The sequence below is a fragment of the Mauremys mutica genome, chromosome 6, assembly GCF_020497125.1.
Source record: "Mauremys mutica isolate MM-2020 ecotype Southern chromosome 6, ASM2049712v1, whole genome shotgun sequence".
Lineage (NCBI taxonomy): Eukaryota > Metazoa > Chordata > Testudines > Geoemydidae > Mauremys > Mauremys mutica.
In genome coordinates, this window is record NC_059077.1 from 73,400,042 (window position 1) to 73,413,580 (window position 13,539).

Consider the following 13,539-nt stretch of genomic DNA (forward strand, 5'->3'; position numbering starts at 1 on the left):
GGGATTATAACCCCTCTAAGGCAACGAAGCATTGAAAACACATCCCAGCAGCTCAGGCAAAGTTAGAATAGTGCCCAGATAACAGTAGTCTGATCCTGCAAGCAAACAGATTTTAGTCAACAGGATAGATTAGAGTAATTAAAGGGTCATTCATATGCCATATAAACATCAAGCCAGCATCTATATCAGGGGTTGGCAACCTTTCAGAAGTGGTGAGTCAAGTCTTCATGTATTCACTCTAATTTAAGATTTCGTGTGCCAGTAATACATTTGAACGTTTTTAGAAGGTCTCTTTCTATAAGTCTATAATATATTACTAAACTATTGATGTATGTAAAGTAAATAAGGTTTTTTAAATGTTTAAGAAGCTTCATTTAAAATTAAATTAAAATGCAGAGCCCCCCAGACCGGTGGCCAGGACCTGGGCAGTGTGAGTGCCACTGAAAATCAGTTCGCGTGCCGCCTTTCGCACACGTGACATAGGTTGCCTACCCTTGATCTATATGTTGCTCATCCCAGACAATGGAGGTAAGAGGAATGTGACAGGCGTGCATCACAGCTTGTCCCCATAGTTTGAAGTACCTTTGCTGCTTCTTCAATTAGCCTCCACTGCTCTGACCCATCATCTTTGATTTCGCTCACAGGCTTCCTGTCCTTAAATGCGTCATGTTCAGATTTCTTGTCTGTACATAGGATGCCCTGCTTAATCTCAGCAGAGATGCACGTAGCAATCAGTTCTTCCTTTTCTCTCTTCACACCATACATCATACCAGCCCTCACTATTTACTTTCCCTTCCTCTACTTTTCTACTCTCAATTTTGTGCCCTCTTCCCTGTTAGGTGCTGAGCACCTGCAACTCCCATGATTTCCTTTGATGGGATGGCTTCAAAGGGGGATGTAGGGGCCCAGTAACTATCAAACGCAGGCCTCAACTATCCTTGCTCTTCTCCATAAACCCACTTTCCCCACAAATCCTTTCTTTCCTAATCTCCGCACACTTCTCTCCCAGGCTTGAACTGTTGCCCATGTTTGATTTTTGTTACCATTATCCTTATTTTAGGGCAACTATTCTCAATTTATCAAAATATTTGCAAACTTGGACCTTCAGATGTTTCACTGCTACTAGTTACCTAAATTGCAACAACTGCCAACAATATCCGCTTTTATCTATGACTAGCCAGGATACTCTGCCCTTCTTGACAAAGGCAGACTTCATCATGATGATCGATGTACATGTGACCTCCAGGCTTGATTATTGCCATGTGCTGTATCTAGTGGTGAATGTGATAATCTAGAACAGGGATGGGCAAACTCTTTGGCCTGAGGGCCGCATCAGGTTTCAGAAATTGTATGGAGGGCTGGTTAGGGGAAGGGGTTGTGGCCCGGCCCCCCCCTCCCTCCGCCCCCCTGGGACTCCTGCCCCGTCCAACCCCCCCGTTCCCTGACAGCCCCCCTGGGACTCCTGCCCCATCCACCACCCCTCACTCCCTGTCCCCTGACTGGCCCCGGAAACCCTGCCCCTGACCACCCCCCGCTGCCCCATCCAACCCCTCCTCTCATTCCTGATGGCCCTCCCAGGACCCCTGCCACATCCAACTACCCCTTCTCCCTGTCCTCTGACTGCCTCGGGAACCCCTGCCTCTGACTGACTGCTCCCTGCTGCCCCATCCAACCCCTCCCCATTCCTGACTGCCCCCCCAGAACCCTTGCCCCATCCAACCCCCCTGTTCCCAGCCCTCTGACCGCCCCATCCCCTATCCACACCCCTGCCCCCTGACCACCACCCCAAACTCCCCTGCCCTCTATCCCCAGCCCCCCCGCTCCCTGCCCCCTTACCACGCTGCCTGGAGCACCGGTGGCTGGCGGACACCGCCTGGCTGGAGCCAACCACGTCGTCGCCACTGCTCAGCACAGAGCACCGGGTCAGGCCGGGCTCTGCAGCTGCGCTGCCCCAGAAGCTCGCAGCCCCAGCGGCGGAGCGACCTGAGGCTGCGGGGGAGGGATAACAGCGGGGGAGGGGCCAGGGGCTAGCCTCCTGGGCCAGGAGCTCAGGGGCCGGGCAAGAGGGTCCCATGGGCCAGATGTGTCCTGTGGGCCATAGTTTGCTCAACTCTGATCTAGAAGAATCTCTAGCTGGCACAGAATGTGTCAGCCCATCTCAGAAACAAAAAAAACTCTGGTGCTACCAGTGCAGTATTTGCTCTCCTTAGGCTTCTAGGTCGAACTCAAAGGCCTGGATACAAATTCTCTGTGGCACTCCCTTTCCACTCAGCATACCAAAGTAGTAGAGACCATCAAGAAAATACTTAGCTCTCTCTGATTCTCAGGCTGGTCTAATTCCAGTCCTAAAGTAGTTTAAAGCAACCTAGTGGCTGTTCTAAATGACACAAGCTGGTAACAGTTCCCAAGGTGCCATTTGTCAGCTTATTATATTCAGAGCACAGTAGTATTGTTATTGTGACTATGCTTCTCCAATTCAAGGGCAGGGAGCAGGAATTGCATGTAGGACAGTTATACCAGGTATACACCAACTTAAGTTTCCGCCATGCCAAGAGAATTCTGGCGTGGCCGGATCTGACAAGTTTCTGATACTTTTGCATTACTCCAGAAGTGTAAAGAGTCCAGAAAAGTAGGAGAAATTATAGTCCCTGGGTCTTGATCTTCAAAGCCCAACCTTTCTCAAAGACCAACTCTCTCAATCACTATAACCCTTCAAAACTGCAATCAATAGAACAAATGGAACTGCGAAACGCACGAGAGAGGGGGATAGAGCTTTCATGGTGGCTCAGAGCTTGGAACATCCCGCCTCAAGATGACAATGAATTTGTTTCCTTCTTAACACAATGATGGACCCTTTGCCTTTGCCAGAGCTTTGCCACCATTCTAGCCACCTCCCAAGGGGAGAAGAGACGAAAGGAAATGTGTGTAGGGAAGGACGAAAAAATCCTTCTAATGCAATAGATGATTCTAAAGAAAAAAGAAAATGAAGAATTTATCTAGACAAGAAAAGCTCTAAATCATATTTGCTATTATTTAAGTTCCTTATCTACATAGCTTGAGGTGGGGTGGGGAGAGAAAATAAAAGATCTCAGCCAGAACCTCAGCTGCTGTGAATCTAATATATTTCCATTGACTGCAATGGAGGTATGACAATCAGGAACAGTTGAGTATATGGTCCAAATTGTTTTAACTTTGCTGGCTTTAATTTTCAAACCATTCACATAGCACAGTTTGTGTGGGACAGAAGGATGGATGAGAGAGATTGTAAATGCCTTGGGGCAGGGATCTTGTCTTATTTGTCTTGCACAGTGCTGTGTACATTTGTGGTGCTATGTGAATGATTAATAAAAAATGTTGTCTTTGGAAGAAAACATAGTTATCATGTTAAGTGTTGTTCTGATGCCAACTATGTTTGTTTTCTCTGATTCATAGTTCCACATTTGTGGATTTGGATAGGTGCTGCTTTGTTCTTGTATAAGTGAATTGAAAAACATTGTCTTTTCGATGGGCGAGGGGATGCAGGGTGAAAGCACACATAGCATGTTTACTCTCTCCTCCTTGCTCCTGTGGAAGGCCATACTTTTCTATCACTATCACTTGTTGGCCTCCTCTCAACCTGTGCCTGTTGCACATCTCTTCTTACCTGAGATTGTAAAATCTGTCTAATAAGGAGACAAACATCAAGTTCAGCTTCCTGGGTTGTCCACCTCATCCGCATGAAGCATCTAATTCAGTTCTGTTCTGTTCTATTTCGGTTTTATGTTCTGCACCATACACCATAGTAAGAGAGTTGTGCCTCTGACTCCAGTGGGAGTAGGAGCAGATGCGAACAATGGTTTTCTTAGAGAACACAGCTTGCTTTCGTTCTCTCTGCTGCATTATAGAGAACAATGTCGTTCCTCAATCTTGTCCCCATGCTCTACCCTGCCTGCTGATTGTTTAAAAAGAGCACTACAATTTAATGGAAATTTTATTACAAATAAACTATTTCAACCAGACAGGAGTGCACACACTACTCAGTAGCAACGGTTAAATTGCAAAGATAACAAGTTTTCCTGTAGCCAGCAGTTCTTTAAATAGCTGGTGTTGCAGATATGAGAGATGTCAAGAAAGACAAAGAAAACAGCAGCCCAATACTACAGAACCAGAGAAAAACACTCTGAAATTAACTTGTTTTCAATCACCTACACCCCAGGTAAGACAACGACATATTGAATGAGCAAAATTAACAAAGACAACTATGGATTAGTTATGTTAAGTTAGTTTGAAGATCTACAAAATAACCTACTTTATCAACATTGCTGGATATTACATTGCAAACTAAAGGTTATTTAGTCTATTAAGGGGACTGGAGATATGATTTTCCTGCACTGTTCTCTGTTCATATTACTATTGAGACACTTCTCATATGCAAGTTGATGTTGGGAGGATGTTGATGTTGATAGACCTGATCAGTAAAGGAAGGTGAAATTCCTCAGCAATTGATCATCAGAATGAAACTCTCTTCTTTTTTTTCTTTTTTTCTGCTACAGGCAAACTAGCTCCTTTTCTTTGGGAAAAATGATCTGTGCAGCGAACACATTTATAGTCTCCTGTTGACAATTTTTGGTGAGCTGTCTATTCTGTTTTAGCATTCTGCAACTGTCAGTCCATCAGCTACTGCCTACTTTGGCATACTGAAAGTTTGTTGTTATTTTTACTAAAAGTAACATTATTGGTTTTGACATGAAGGGTTTGAGTGCTTTTTTTTTTTTTAAGAAAAGATCACAATGAGGATGATTTGTTGTTACTCTTTAGGAAAACTAAACAGATATCACTTGTACAAGCTGTCTAATTTTAAGAACTAAGGGAAAAGTTCCCTTACCAGTATGCACTGTGATCCAATGGCTTGTGTTCTTTCCTTCTGCTCAGACTCTCTGTGCTTTGGGATAAGTCTGTGCTGATATTGGGAGGTGTGATTGCAGCAAGTGAGGACATACCTAAGCTAGATCAAAGCTAGCTCAAGTAACAATAGCAGTGAAGCCAAGGTAGCATGGGTGGCTTCACAGGCTAGCCCTGCCCACCCAGGATTCTTGAGTACATACCGAGGCTCCACTGCAACTTTCACTCGAGCTAGCTTAGGTACCTCTACAGGTGGTCTCCCGGTTGCAATGTAGACACATCTTCAAATAAATGTTTGTTACTTCTGTCAGATATTGAAGAACTGTGTGGGGTTTCTAAGGCACAGCCTCACCATTCTCAGCTTACATCTTATAAAGACCAAAACAGACAATGGAAAAAAGCATACAAAATTGTTAAGAATTGGCCTCGATGGGGTATACACAGTATTCTTGCTTAGTTAGTATATTTACAGGAGGACCAATTCAAAATGCTATCTCAAAGCCATCTGGAGAAGAAAAGAGAGGCCAGCCAACTATCACTCTTTTAGAACCATTTCCCCAGGACTCTCAGCCCCCAATGCTGCCCCTATTGAAGTCAATAACAAAACTTCCCATGATTTTAATGGTGCGGGACAGGGCCGTATGATTTTAATATCTAACAATTCCTACTGAATTCTAAGTTTCTCTGCTTTTACTACTTATTTATGTATAGTCCCTCTTTTCTTAGTGGAGGGTCATTATGAGGTACTCCAGAAGCCTTGCTTTGCCTTTCTCCTAAGTACAAGAGACACAGATAATTGGTTCTCAGAGATTCCTTTCAGCTATATTTGCATGGGTTTTTTACAATTATTTAATGATTGTCTAAAATGTCTTGCTTTGAACTAATCCAAGAAGTGGATTCTTCTGCCTTCTGTATTCTAAGTGGTTCACAGTAGGTGTTAATTTAAAATTTCTTAGAATCCTGTTATTCATTGGTGTATCTTCTTAAAAACCACAGCAGAGGGCTTAATTAGTATATTGACTATAGTTGAAAAATATATAAAGGATTTCTTTATTAGAATTAATTTGTAGCCTCTATTATAAGTTTCAGATAATACTGTTTTTTGCTTAAGGCTCAAATGAAACCAATCACTTACTGTTCATGGTCTTAATCCAATTAAACACATTGTGTGGTCAGGATTTCCTAAAGTAACTCATTCATAACCCTATTGAATTGAAAAGGATATGTATACATTGACATTTAACTTAACTCAGAGACTTCTGACTTTTTTATCCGGCATTTTGATTGGCACCACTGAGCATGTGTATACATTCTCTCCACATAAGACAACAGTTCTTCTCTTTTCCTCCATCTCTCTTTCTACACAGGGTATATGAAAGAATGTAGGTCACACTTACAGGATAGGAGACTGTATTTTGTAAAACCATGACTCTGAGAAGGAGAGAGAGGTCAAGCTGGACAACTGACCAAACATGAGCTCCCAGTGCAGTGTGGTAGCTAAGACAGTAAATGTGATCCTTGGATGTTTTAAACAGGGAAACATTGAATAGGAAAAGGGAGGTGATATTGCAATATTATTGTTAATGGCATTATAGAGACCATTACTGGAATAGTCTGTCTAGTTTTGGTGTATCAACATTTTAAAATAGATGTTGACAAACAGGAAAAGGTTCCAAAAACTACAAGAATAATTTGTGGGAGTGGGGAGCAAGTGAGTCCAGCACGGTGTCTCATTTTCCCTTTGGGAAATATGGTCACCCTAGGTATAGAAGGACTTAAGATAGAGAAATAGCTCAATTTTGTTTCATACATTACAGGGAATAGCTGCACATCCATGCCTCCAGTATAGCTTGCAAGCCTCTACTACTCCTGTAGTGCTTCTGCGGGGCCCATCCTGGTGAATAACTTCACAGCATATCTCACTGGTTTGTCCTTGGCCTTTTTGAGTAAAACCAATCTCTGCCTCTTAGTCACCTGCTTCAGTTTAACATTTTCCAGAGTGAGGACAGCCTAAAGGAGATTACTATCTAGCTTGCTCCAATGCCCGCCATCCACCTTTACACCTCCATTGCCATAGAAGTACCTCCAGCATGCAAACAAAACTAAGTCAGGAACATTACTCCAACCTCCCCCCCCCCCCCCACCCCGTACCAACACAAAAGCAGATACAGTAGATTGAAATCCAAATGGCTCCAGCACCTTCCTCACACATAGACCACCTACCACTTACTGAGGTTCCCCCAAGAATGGGAAGAAGAGTCTCAGGGAGGTGAAGTTTGTTTGTTTTTGTTCCCCCTGCAACTCCCACAACACATGCAACAGACAGACTGTTAAGAACAGTGCCTCTGTGTACGGCTGACAGGCTGGCCAACTTGAGGGGGAGAAAAAGGAGGACTTGGAATGAGATATTTGCAGAACTCCAGGCAGAGTCACAGAGCAAAACCAGACTGGCTAAGAGGTGGAGGCTATACATGAGGACCCAGAGGGAGAAAGAAATGCAGATCTCCCAGGAGACTCTCACAATGGCCAAAGACAATGTTGCAGTGACAAGGGAAAGTATTGCTGTGATCAAGGACAGCATCACCATGCTGATGAACAAGGAGAACATGGAAAAAGATAGAGATGCAAAGGCAACTCATGGATGCTATCCTGAGCCAGAATGCCTTCCTGGAAAACATGCTTCTGCTAGGCCAGCAGGCCATGCAATCCTTTAATTTGGGACCTAGCCATGTCCTTCAGCTCCTGGACAATGCTGGCTGCTGGGACCAGCAGCAACTTCTAACCTCTGCATCTCCACTTCAGTGCTCCCAGCAACACCCATTCACCTCTCAGATCCAACCTCTGGGCAATGAGAACACTTGGATCTCAGAGTTCAGCTCTTCTTGAGCCTTGCAACATCCTTGAGAATTTTGAACCAAGACACTTGACCCCAGAATCCATGTACTCTCCCCATGACCGAGGTCATGCGTACAAGAAGAGCCAATGGCAAGGTGTATACTCACCTTTAAGTTTATATACCACCACTAAAAAGTTGTATTTGAAATATTCTTACTGTTGCACTTCAAGATTTGTTTGCAGTAATGAAAGGTTTGTGTATATATGGTTACTTAAGAAGATTGGTTAGTTAAATGTATTTCCATATACAAAGATTATTTTTCCATTGGTTTCATTCAAACTTTATTATTGGTTTTTATTGTTTGTTCACAATAAAACCATTTACAGTACATCCATTATGGATATTCATTGCATTTAACAAAAAACTCCTTAAAAATACAGCTGAAATAATTCATAGGGTTTTACAAAAGCACATAGAGTACCAAAACTTCAACCACCCCACATAATATTCCTGTGCTTGCAATGTCTGCATCCCAACAACCACAATAGTGGTGCAGAGCATTTCTGGGTCAATCCTGGCCAATAACAATTTGAAAATGGTGCAAGCCCGCCCAGAAATTCACAATTCACAGCAAAAACAATCCTGGGATGTACATTGCTCAGCAGAGAAGCAAAGCACCATAGAATAGCTTCAGAGAATGCTGTGCCCTCAGTTCACAGCCAATTGTTGCCATGTGTTCACACAATGCAATTTGAAACAGAACAGGGGTTCTGCGCACACACTATTGGAGCGACTTGCATTCTGTGAGTTACTTGCCATGTATCAAAAAGTTTTGGATTAAATCTCCCATGCAGACATCAATCACAAAGTGGTTTTAAATTGCGTAATATATGTAGTCTACTTTATGAAAAATTGGAGGTAGGGAAAATTCAGAATGGGTTTGGAAAACTAAAATCAGGGTTAATTTGGATCTGTCCGGTGTATTTCAAACTCTCCAAGTTAGGAGGTGGAGGTGGGAACAATGGCTCTAGTTCTGGCTCACCTCTGTAAAGTAGGGTGGCTATCCGTCCTGTTTTTAAGCCCTATTGCAGGCATCCTGCCTTTTTTTAAAAAATGGGCAAATTGTCCCATATTTTCTGCTCCCCCTGCTGGCCAGGCAGTGGTTAGTCAGCGCAGCCCCAGCCGTGTCTTGTTTGTGGCTGGCGAATGAGTGCGGGGAGGCGGTGGCTCATCAGTGAGAGCACGTGGTGGCCTCAGGCCGGGTGGAGAGGCAGGAAGATGACACATCACGTAGCACAAGAGGCAGCCCCATGTGTGTCACCCTTTGCCATTTGAAACCTTAAGCAGGGGTTCTCAATTGGGGTCTGCAAGTGCTTTCAGGGGTGTCACTGGGCGCTGATGCTGAAACCCAGAGCCTGAGCGCCCCCTTTGGGGTTGCAACCCAATCCCCAGCACTCTCCGTGGGGCTGAAGTTGGAGACGTGAGACTGAAGCCCCGAGCCCTGGCGCCTGCTGCGGGGCTGAAGCCAGAGCCGCGGGGAGTCTGAAGCCCCTGATTCCCGCTGGAGCCGGAGCCACGAGGAGGCTGAAGCCCCGATTCCCGGTGCCCACTCCAGAGCTGAAGCCGGAGCCGTGGGGGGCTGAAGCCCCGATTCCCATCAGTGGGGCTGAAGCCGGAGGTGTTAAAATCCTGATTCCCAGCACCTGCCGCAGGGCTCAAGTCAGAGTCACATAGTTCTGATTGATTTCTGTTGAATAGGAGCCGTTTTACAAGGTGTCCTGTATTCAGCACAGGGAAATATGGTCACCCTAGTCTGAAGTAACTCAGGATTTGAGAGTGTAATATTTTCCACCAAGACTTAAAGTTGAATGGCAAAATTAAAAAAACCCAAACAACCAAACATTTAGTTCCTGATTGCCCCTAAATAACACACAGGGTCTATTCATCATAGTACTAGTAAAAACTTAGCCTTTGTTATTTCAGCAGATGTGGATGTGGTTTCTCTGCAATTTCCAGCCCTTACTTAATGTGACACCCCTGGCAATACTCTTGGTGGTATCATACTCACCATCAGTCATAGATCACCATCCTGGAGGCTGAGTACAGATATCAAGTACTGTACAATCCTTTATTCACAGCTTGTGAAACTTTGTAATTTTTTTAATTTTATAAGCTGTGGGATAGAAGATACAAATATTATCAAATTGAAAAATATTGTAGTTCTAGACTAAAATACTGATATTTTAATCTATTTGAAGGTAACTTTTACTGGGAGTTAAAAACACGGGGCCAGATCCAACATTCACTGAAGTTAATGGAATGATTTCCATTGATTTCAATGGGGGCTTGCTCAGTCCCCTAGAATCCAATCCTGTAACCCACTGTCCACCTTCAACTCCTGCAGTCTGCTGGGGGAACAAGACTGGGCTCTTACTTACTTACTACACACACAAAAGATACTCTTTACCCTTATCACATGTATTACCATGATCAGTCTGTCTCATCGAGTAGGATTAGTAAATTTTCATGTACTATTGAACGGATCTTGGGTTAATCTTTTATAAAAAAAAGTATACTAGAGCCTGTTTTTCAATGTCTTATGTCTGGAGATAAGGTGATAAGTGGGAAAAATTCTACATTTGAGCAAAGCTTTGTATCTGTTCCTATGCTATAAAAATACAGATTGTGTCTTGTGATATTTTTTTAATCAGAGTAATAGCAGTGCTGTGTAATATAATATATAAATATGGTACATCCTGCAATCCTTATAAAAATTGACCCTTGTATATCAACAATTATTGCTTGTACAGACATATAGAGCATGATTAGAACTCCTTTCACAAGCAAAACTCCCACTGAAGCGTGCAGGAGCAAGTCCATAAACAAGAATATCAGTTTTATGTGAGATATCACATGTAACACATAAAAATATACTTGGCAGGCTAATAGGCTGCATTTAAATATAGAGTGTATTTATAGCCCCTAAATTACAAAATATGTTGCTTTTCTTTTTCATAGACACTGTGTTCTTCGACCTGGCATGAGTTATATGTGACACTGTGTTCTGAAGCTGACCTGCATTCCTTTTAAAACCATTTAATCACACACAGCTGACTAGCATTCCTTTAAAAAAAAAACCACCTAATCAAATGCATTTCAAATACCCAAAACAGTTATTTAATCTCCATATAAGTACGAGTGTGAAACGTGCAGTGTCCAAATATGCCATTTCCTAAGAGCACTGCAATAGTCAAATGTTTCCAAAATAAAACTCTTCTCTTCCTGTCCCTGAATCACACACTCCTCAGATAGTGAACAGACCGTTTTAGAGTGAATTTGAGCAAAGTACTGTTCCACATAACATGGCCTGAATACAAAAACTAAAATTCACTGTAATCAATGTTCAAGCTTCTTTTTCATACATCTTAAAAACATAAATTTATTTTTTTAAATTAACACTCTTCCACCTTTGGGCAAGTGTACTGAACGAGCTGTGACATATATGAGAACGCATTATGTTGCAAGGGAATTATCATGGAACACTACTATACTGCCTTTCATCTCCAGGCCACTAGATCAGATCAGTAGTTACTATTTGATGGCTGTTCTACGGAATACATCAAATGGTGATCTCAGTTCCATTCCTAATGGGCCAGGAACTGTGATTAGTGACTTCACTGGAAATTTCCGTATGAAGGCCAAGGAGCGAATGAACATGCAGAGTGAACCACTGCTGTTAATTCCTAGAGATGTTCAATCCAGAATGGGGTTTAGTAACATTAGTGGCACAGTGCGGGGAAGCTTGCACTGCTGCTGTCTGTGCTATATTTGTTCTGTGGATAACAGTTACCAGTAATGTCAAACCAGGATTTTTTACAAGCATGAAATTCACTTTAATTTACTATGCACATCTTTGGGGCTTTTGCAGTGTTGTCTCATCTGAGACAGAAAACCCAAGTCCTGATTTATGTTTGAAATGTAAAAGCATACAGAAAATCTCTGGAGGGCCAGTGAGAAAGATATAGAGCAGGATAAGTTTAACAGGCAGGCTGGAAAATGTGTGTGAATAGTGATTAAAAAAAAATCCCAGACACTTCTGAGAAAACAGGGCAGAAGAGATTAAACTATGAAAAAGTGGGGAAAATGCATTTAAAAGAACTTTCACTGCAGCCAAACTATTACTTAGAGTATGGGTAGTGTTTTCCTGTTACATCACACTGAAATCACAATGGTTTCGCCTAGTAAGTTACCACTTGAGAACCTTATAACAAACAATTACTGTAACGTTTAAGTAGAGTGACCACCTAGCCCGTGTTTGACAAATATACTATACATTCGGAAGCAGAGGCACAGCTTGTAACTGCACTAACCCTCAATAACATGAAATAAAATATGGTTTTCTAACAGAAGGAGTTAAAATTAGTTTAATGGAAATGTGTTCCATACATTGCAAGGGTGCCACCAACTCCATCTGTATCTACTGGAAGGAAAACATGATGTGTGCTTTCCAGGTTTTATACTAAGCCAAAACCCAAGGTTTTATTTTAAACAGATGTGAACGAATTAAACCCAATATTTTCAGGTATTTTTAGTGCAATATGATGCCATGTGATTAATACGTTATACCAAGAGATGATGTGTGTTTTCACCTTAAAGATAGCTTTTTAGACATCATTACAACTTGTGCCTGCTGCTGCCAGCAAATTACAGCTCTGCGCCCTATAATGCTACTTTTAGCACACTGGTGTTTTTAAACGGACCCGCTTCTGGAGTGGCGCGTGGTGTGACAGCAGAACCCCCCGAGGGAATCCCGTGAGCAGCACAAGGGCACGCGCCTGGCCCTTTCCCTGCTGGCGGGCTCGGGCCAGGCGGCACGGTCCGGAAGGCAGGCAGGCTTTTCTGCTCAGCCCTCACCCCAGCTGACCCCTCTCACGGAGCGATCACTTGAGGAGAGGGACATCAACACCCCGGGAATCTCCCCGCAGCAGCTCGGGCAGGGGCAATTCCCGGAGGGGCGGGGGGGGTGGTGAAGGACGCAGCGCCCGGCACCCGCTCCTGGCTTTGTCCGGTTTCGGCCCCTGCGGCGGGGATGGAGTAGGAGCGGGGCGCCCCGCGCTGCACCCGGGCTCTCTGTCACGGGGGGCGAGGGAGAACGTGCAAGAAGCACGCGCGTGTGCGGGCGGCGAGGACGGGGCGGGCTGCGGGCGGCAGGGCAGGGCAGGGGAGTGGGTGGGGCGCTCCCGGCACTCAGGCTCGCGGCGGGCAGCCCCCAGCGCCTCCGCCCCCGCGCATCACGTGGCGGCTCTCCCCAGCCCCCCGAATTCCCGGCGTGGGGAATGGCCGCGGCGTGACTGTGACGCAAGCAGCGGGCGGCCGCGTCCCCGAGCTCGCCCGGGCCGCGTTCTGCCGGAGTCCGAGCAGCGGCCCCGCGGAGCAGCAGCACTTTGGCCGGCAGAGCCCCGGGGTGAGTGAGCCAAAGTTCCCTCGAGCCTGGGCCAGGCAGAGCCCCGGGGGCAGGGGGCAGCGCAGGCTGCGGCTCCAAGTTTGCACCGGGGGCCCCACCCCCCTTCCCTCGCCGCGGTGCACGGAGAGGGGGATTCCGGGCATCGCATCCCTTCCGGCAGCGCAGGCAGGGGACGGCGCTGTTTGTCTCCGGGAGAGCAGCGCCTCGCCGGGCAGGGGTTAGGACAGAGCCGGTGTCTCTATAGTAACGCTGCAGCCAAGGAGTTGTTTTAGCAGGGAGATGGTTGACACACAAGAGGCAGCAGCTTCCACCGCTACCGTAATCGATGTTCTTCCCCGCTTGGCTGGCATCCTGTCTA

The 13,539-nt window shown here is 44.8% G+C and overlaps 2 protein-coding genes across 3 annotated transcripts in view; both read left to right on the forward strand.

Annotated features, from left to right (window-relative positions):
- The window catches only part of LOC123373292 (zinc finger protein 474-like), a 58,643-nt gene extending 50,625 nt beyond the window's left edge, over positions 1-8,018 (forward strand). The window contains exons 5-6 of the mRNA XM_045022222.1: positions 4,533-4,608; positions 6,699-8,018. Coding sequence (XP_044878157.1) covers positions 4,533-4,564 — 32 coding nt within the window. The 3' untranslated portion in view covers positions 4,565-4,608; positions 6,699-8,018. The remainder of the gene's footprint in view (positions 1-4,532; positions 4,609-6,698) is intronic.
- A 5,015-nt stretch (positions 8,019-13,033) lies between these two features.
- LOC123373173 (synuclein alpha interacting protein) overlaps positions 13,034-13,539 on the forward strand; it is a 113,430-nt gene continuing 112,924 nt past the window's right edge. For both annotated transcript variants that reach the window (XM_045022009.1, XM_045022011.1), the window contains exon 1: positions 13,034-13,181. The gene's annotated coding sequence lies outside the window, so the exon portion shown is untranslated. The remainder of the gene's footprint in view (positions 13,182-13,539) is intronic.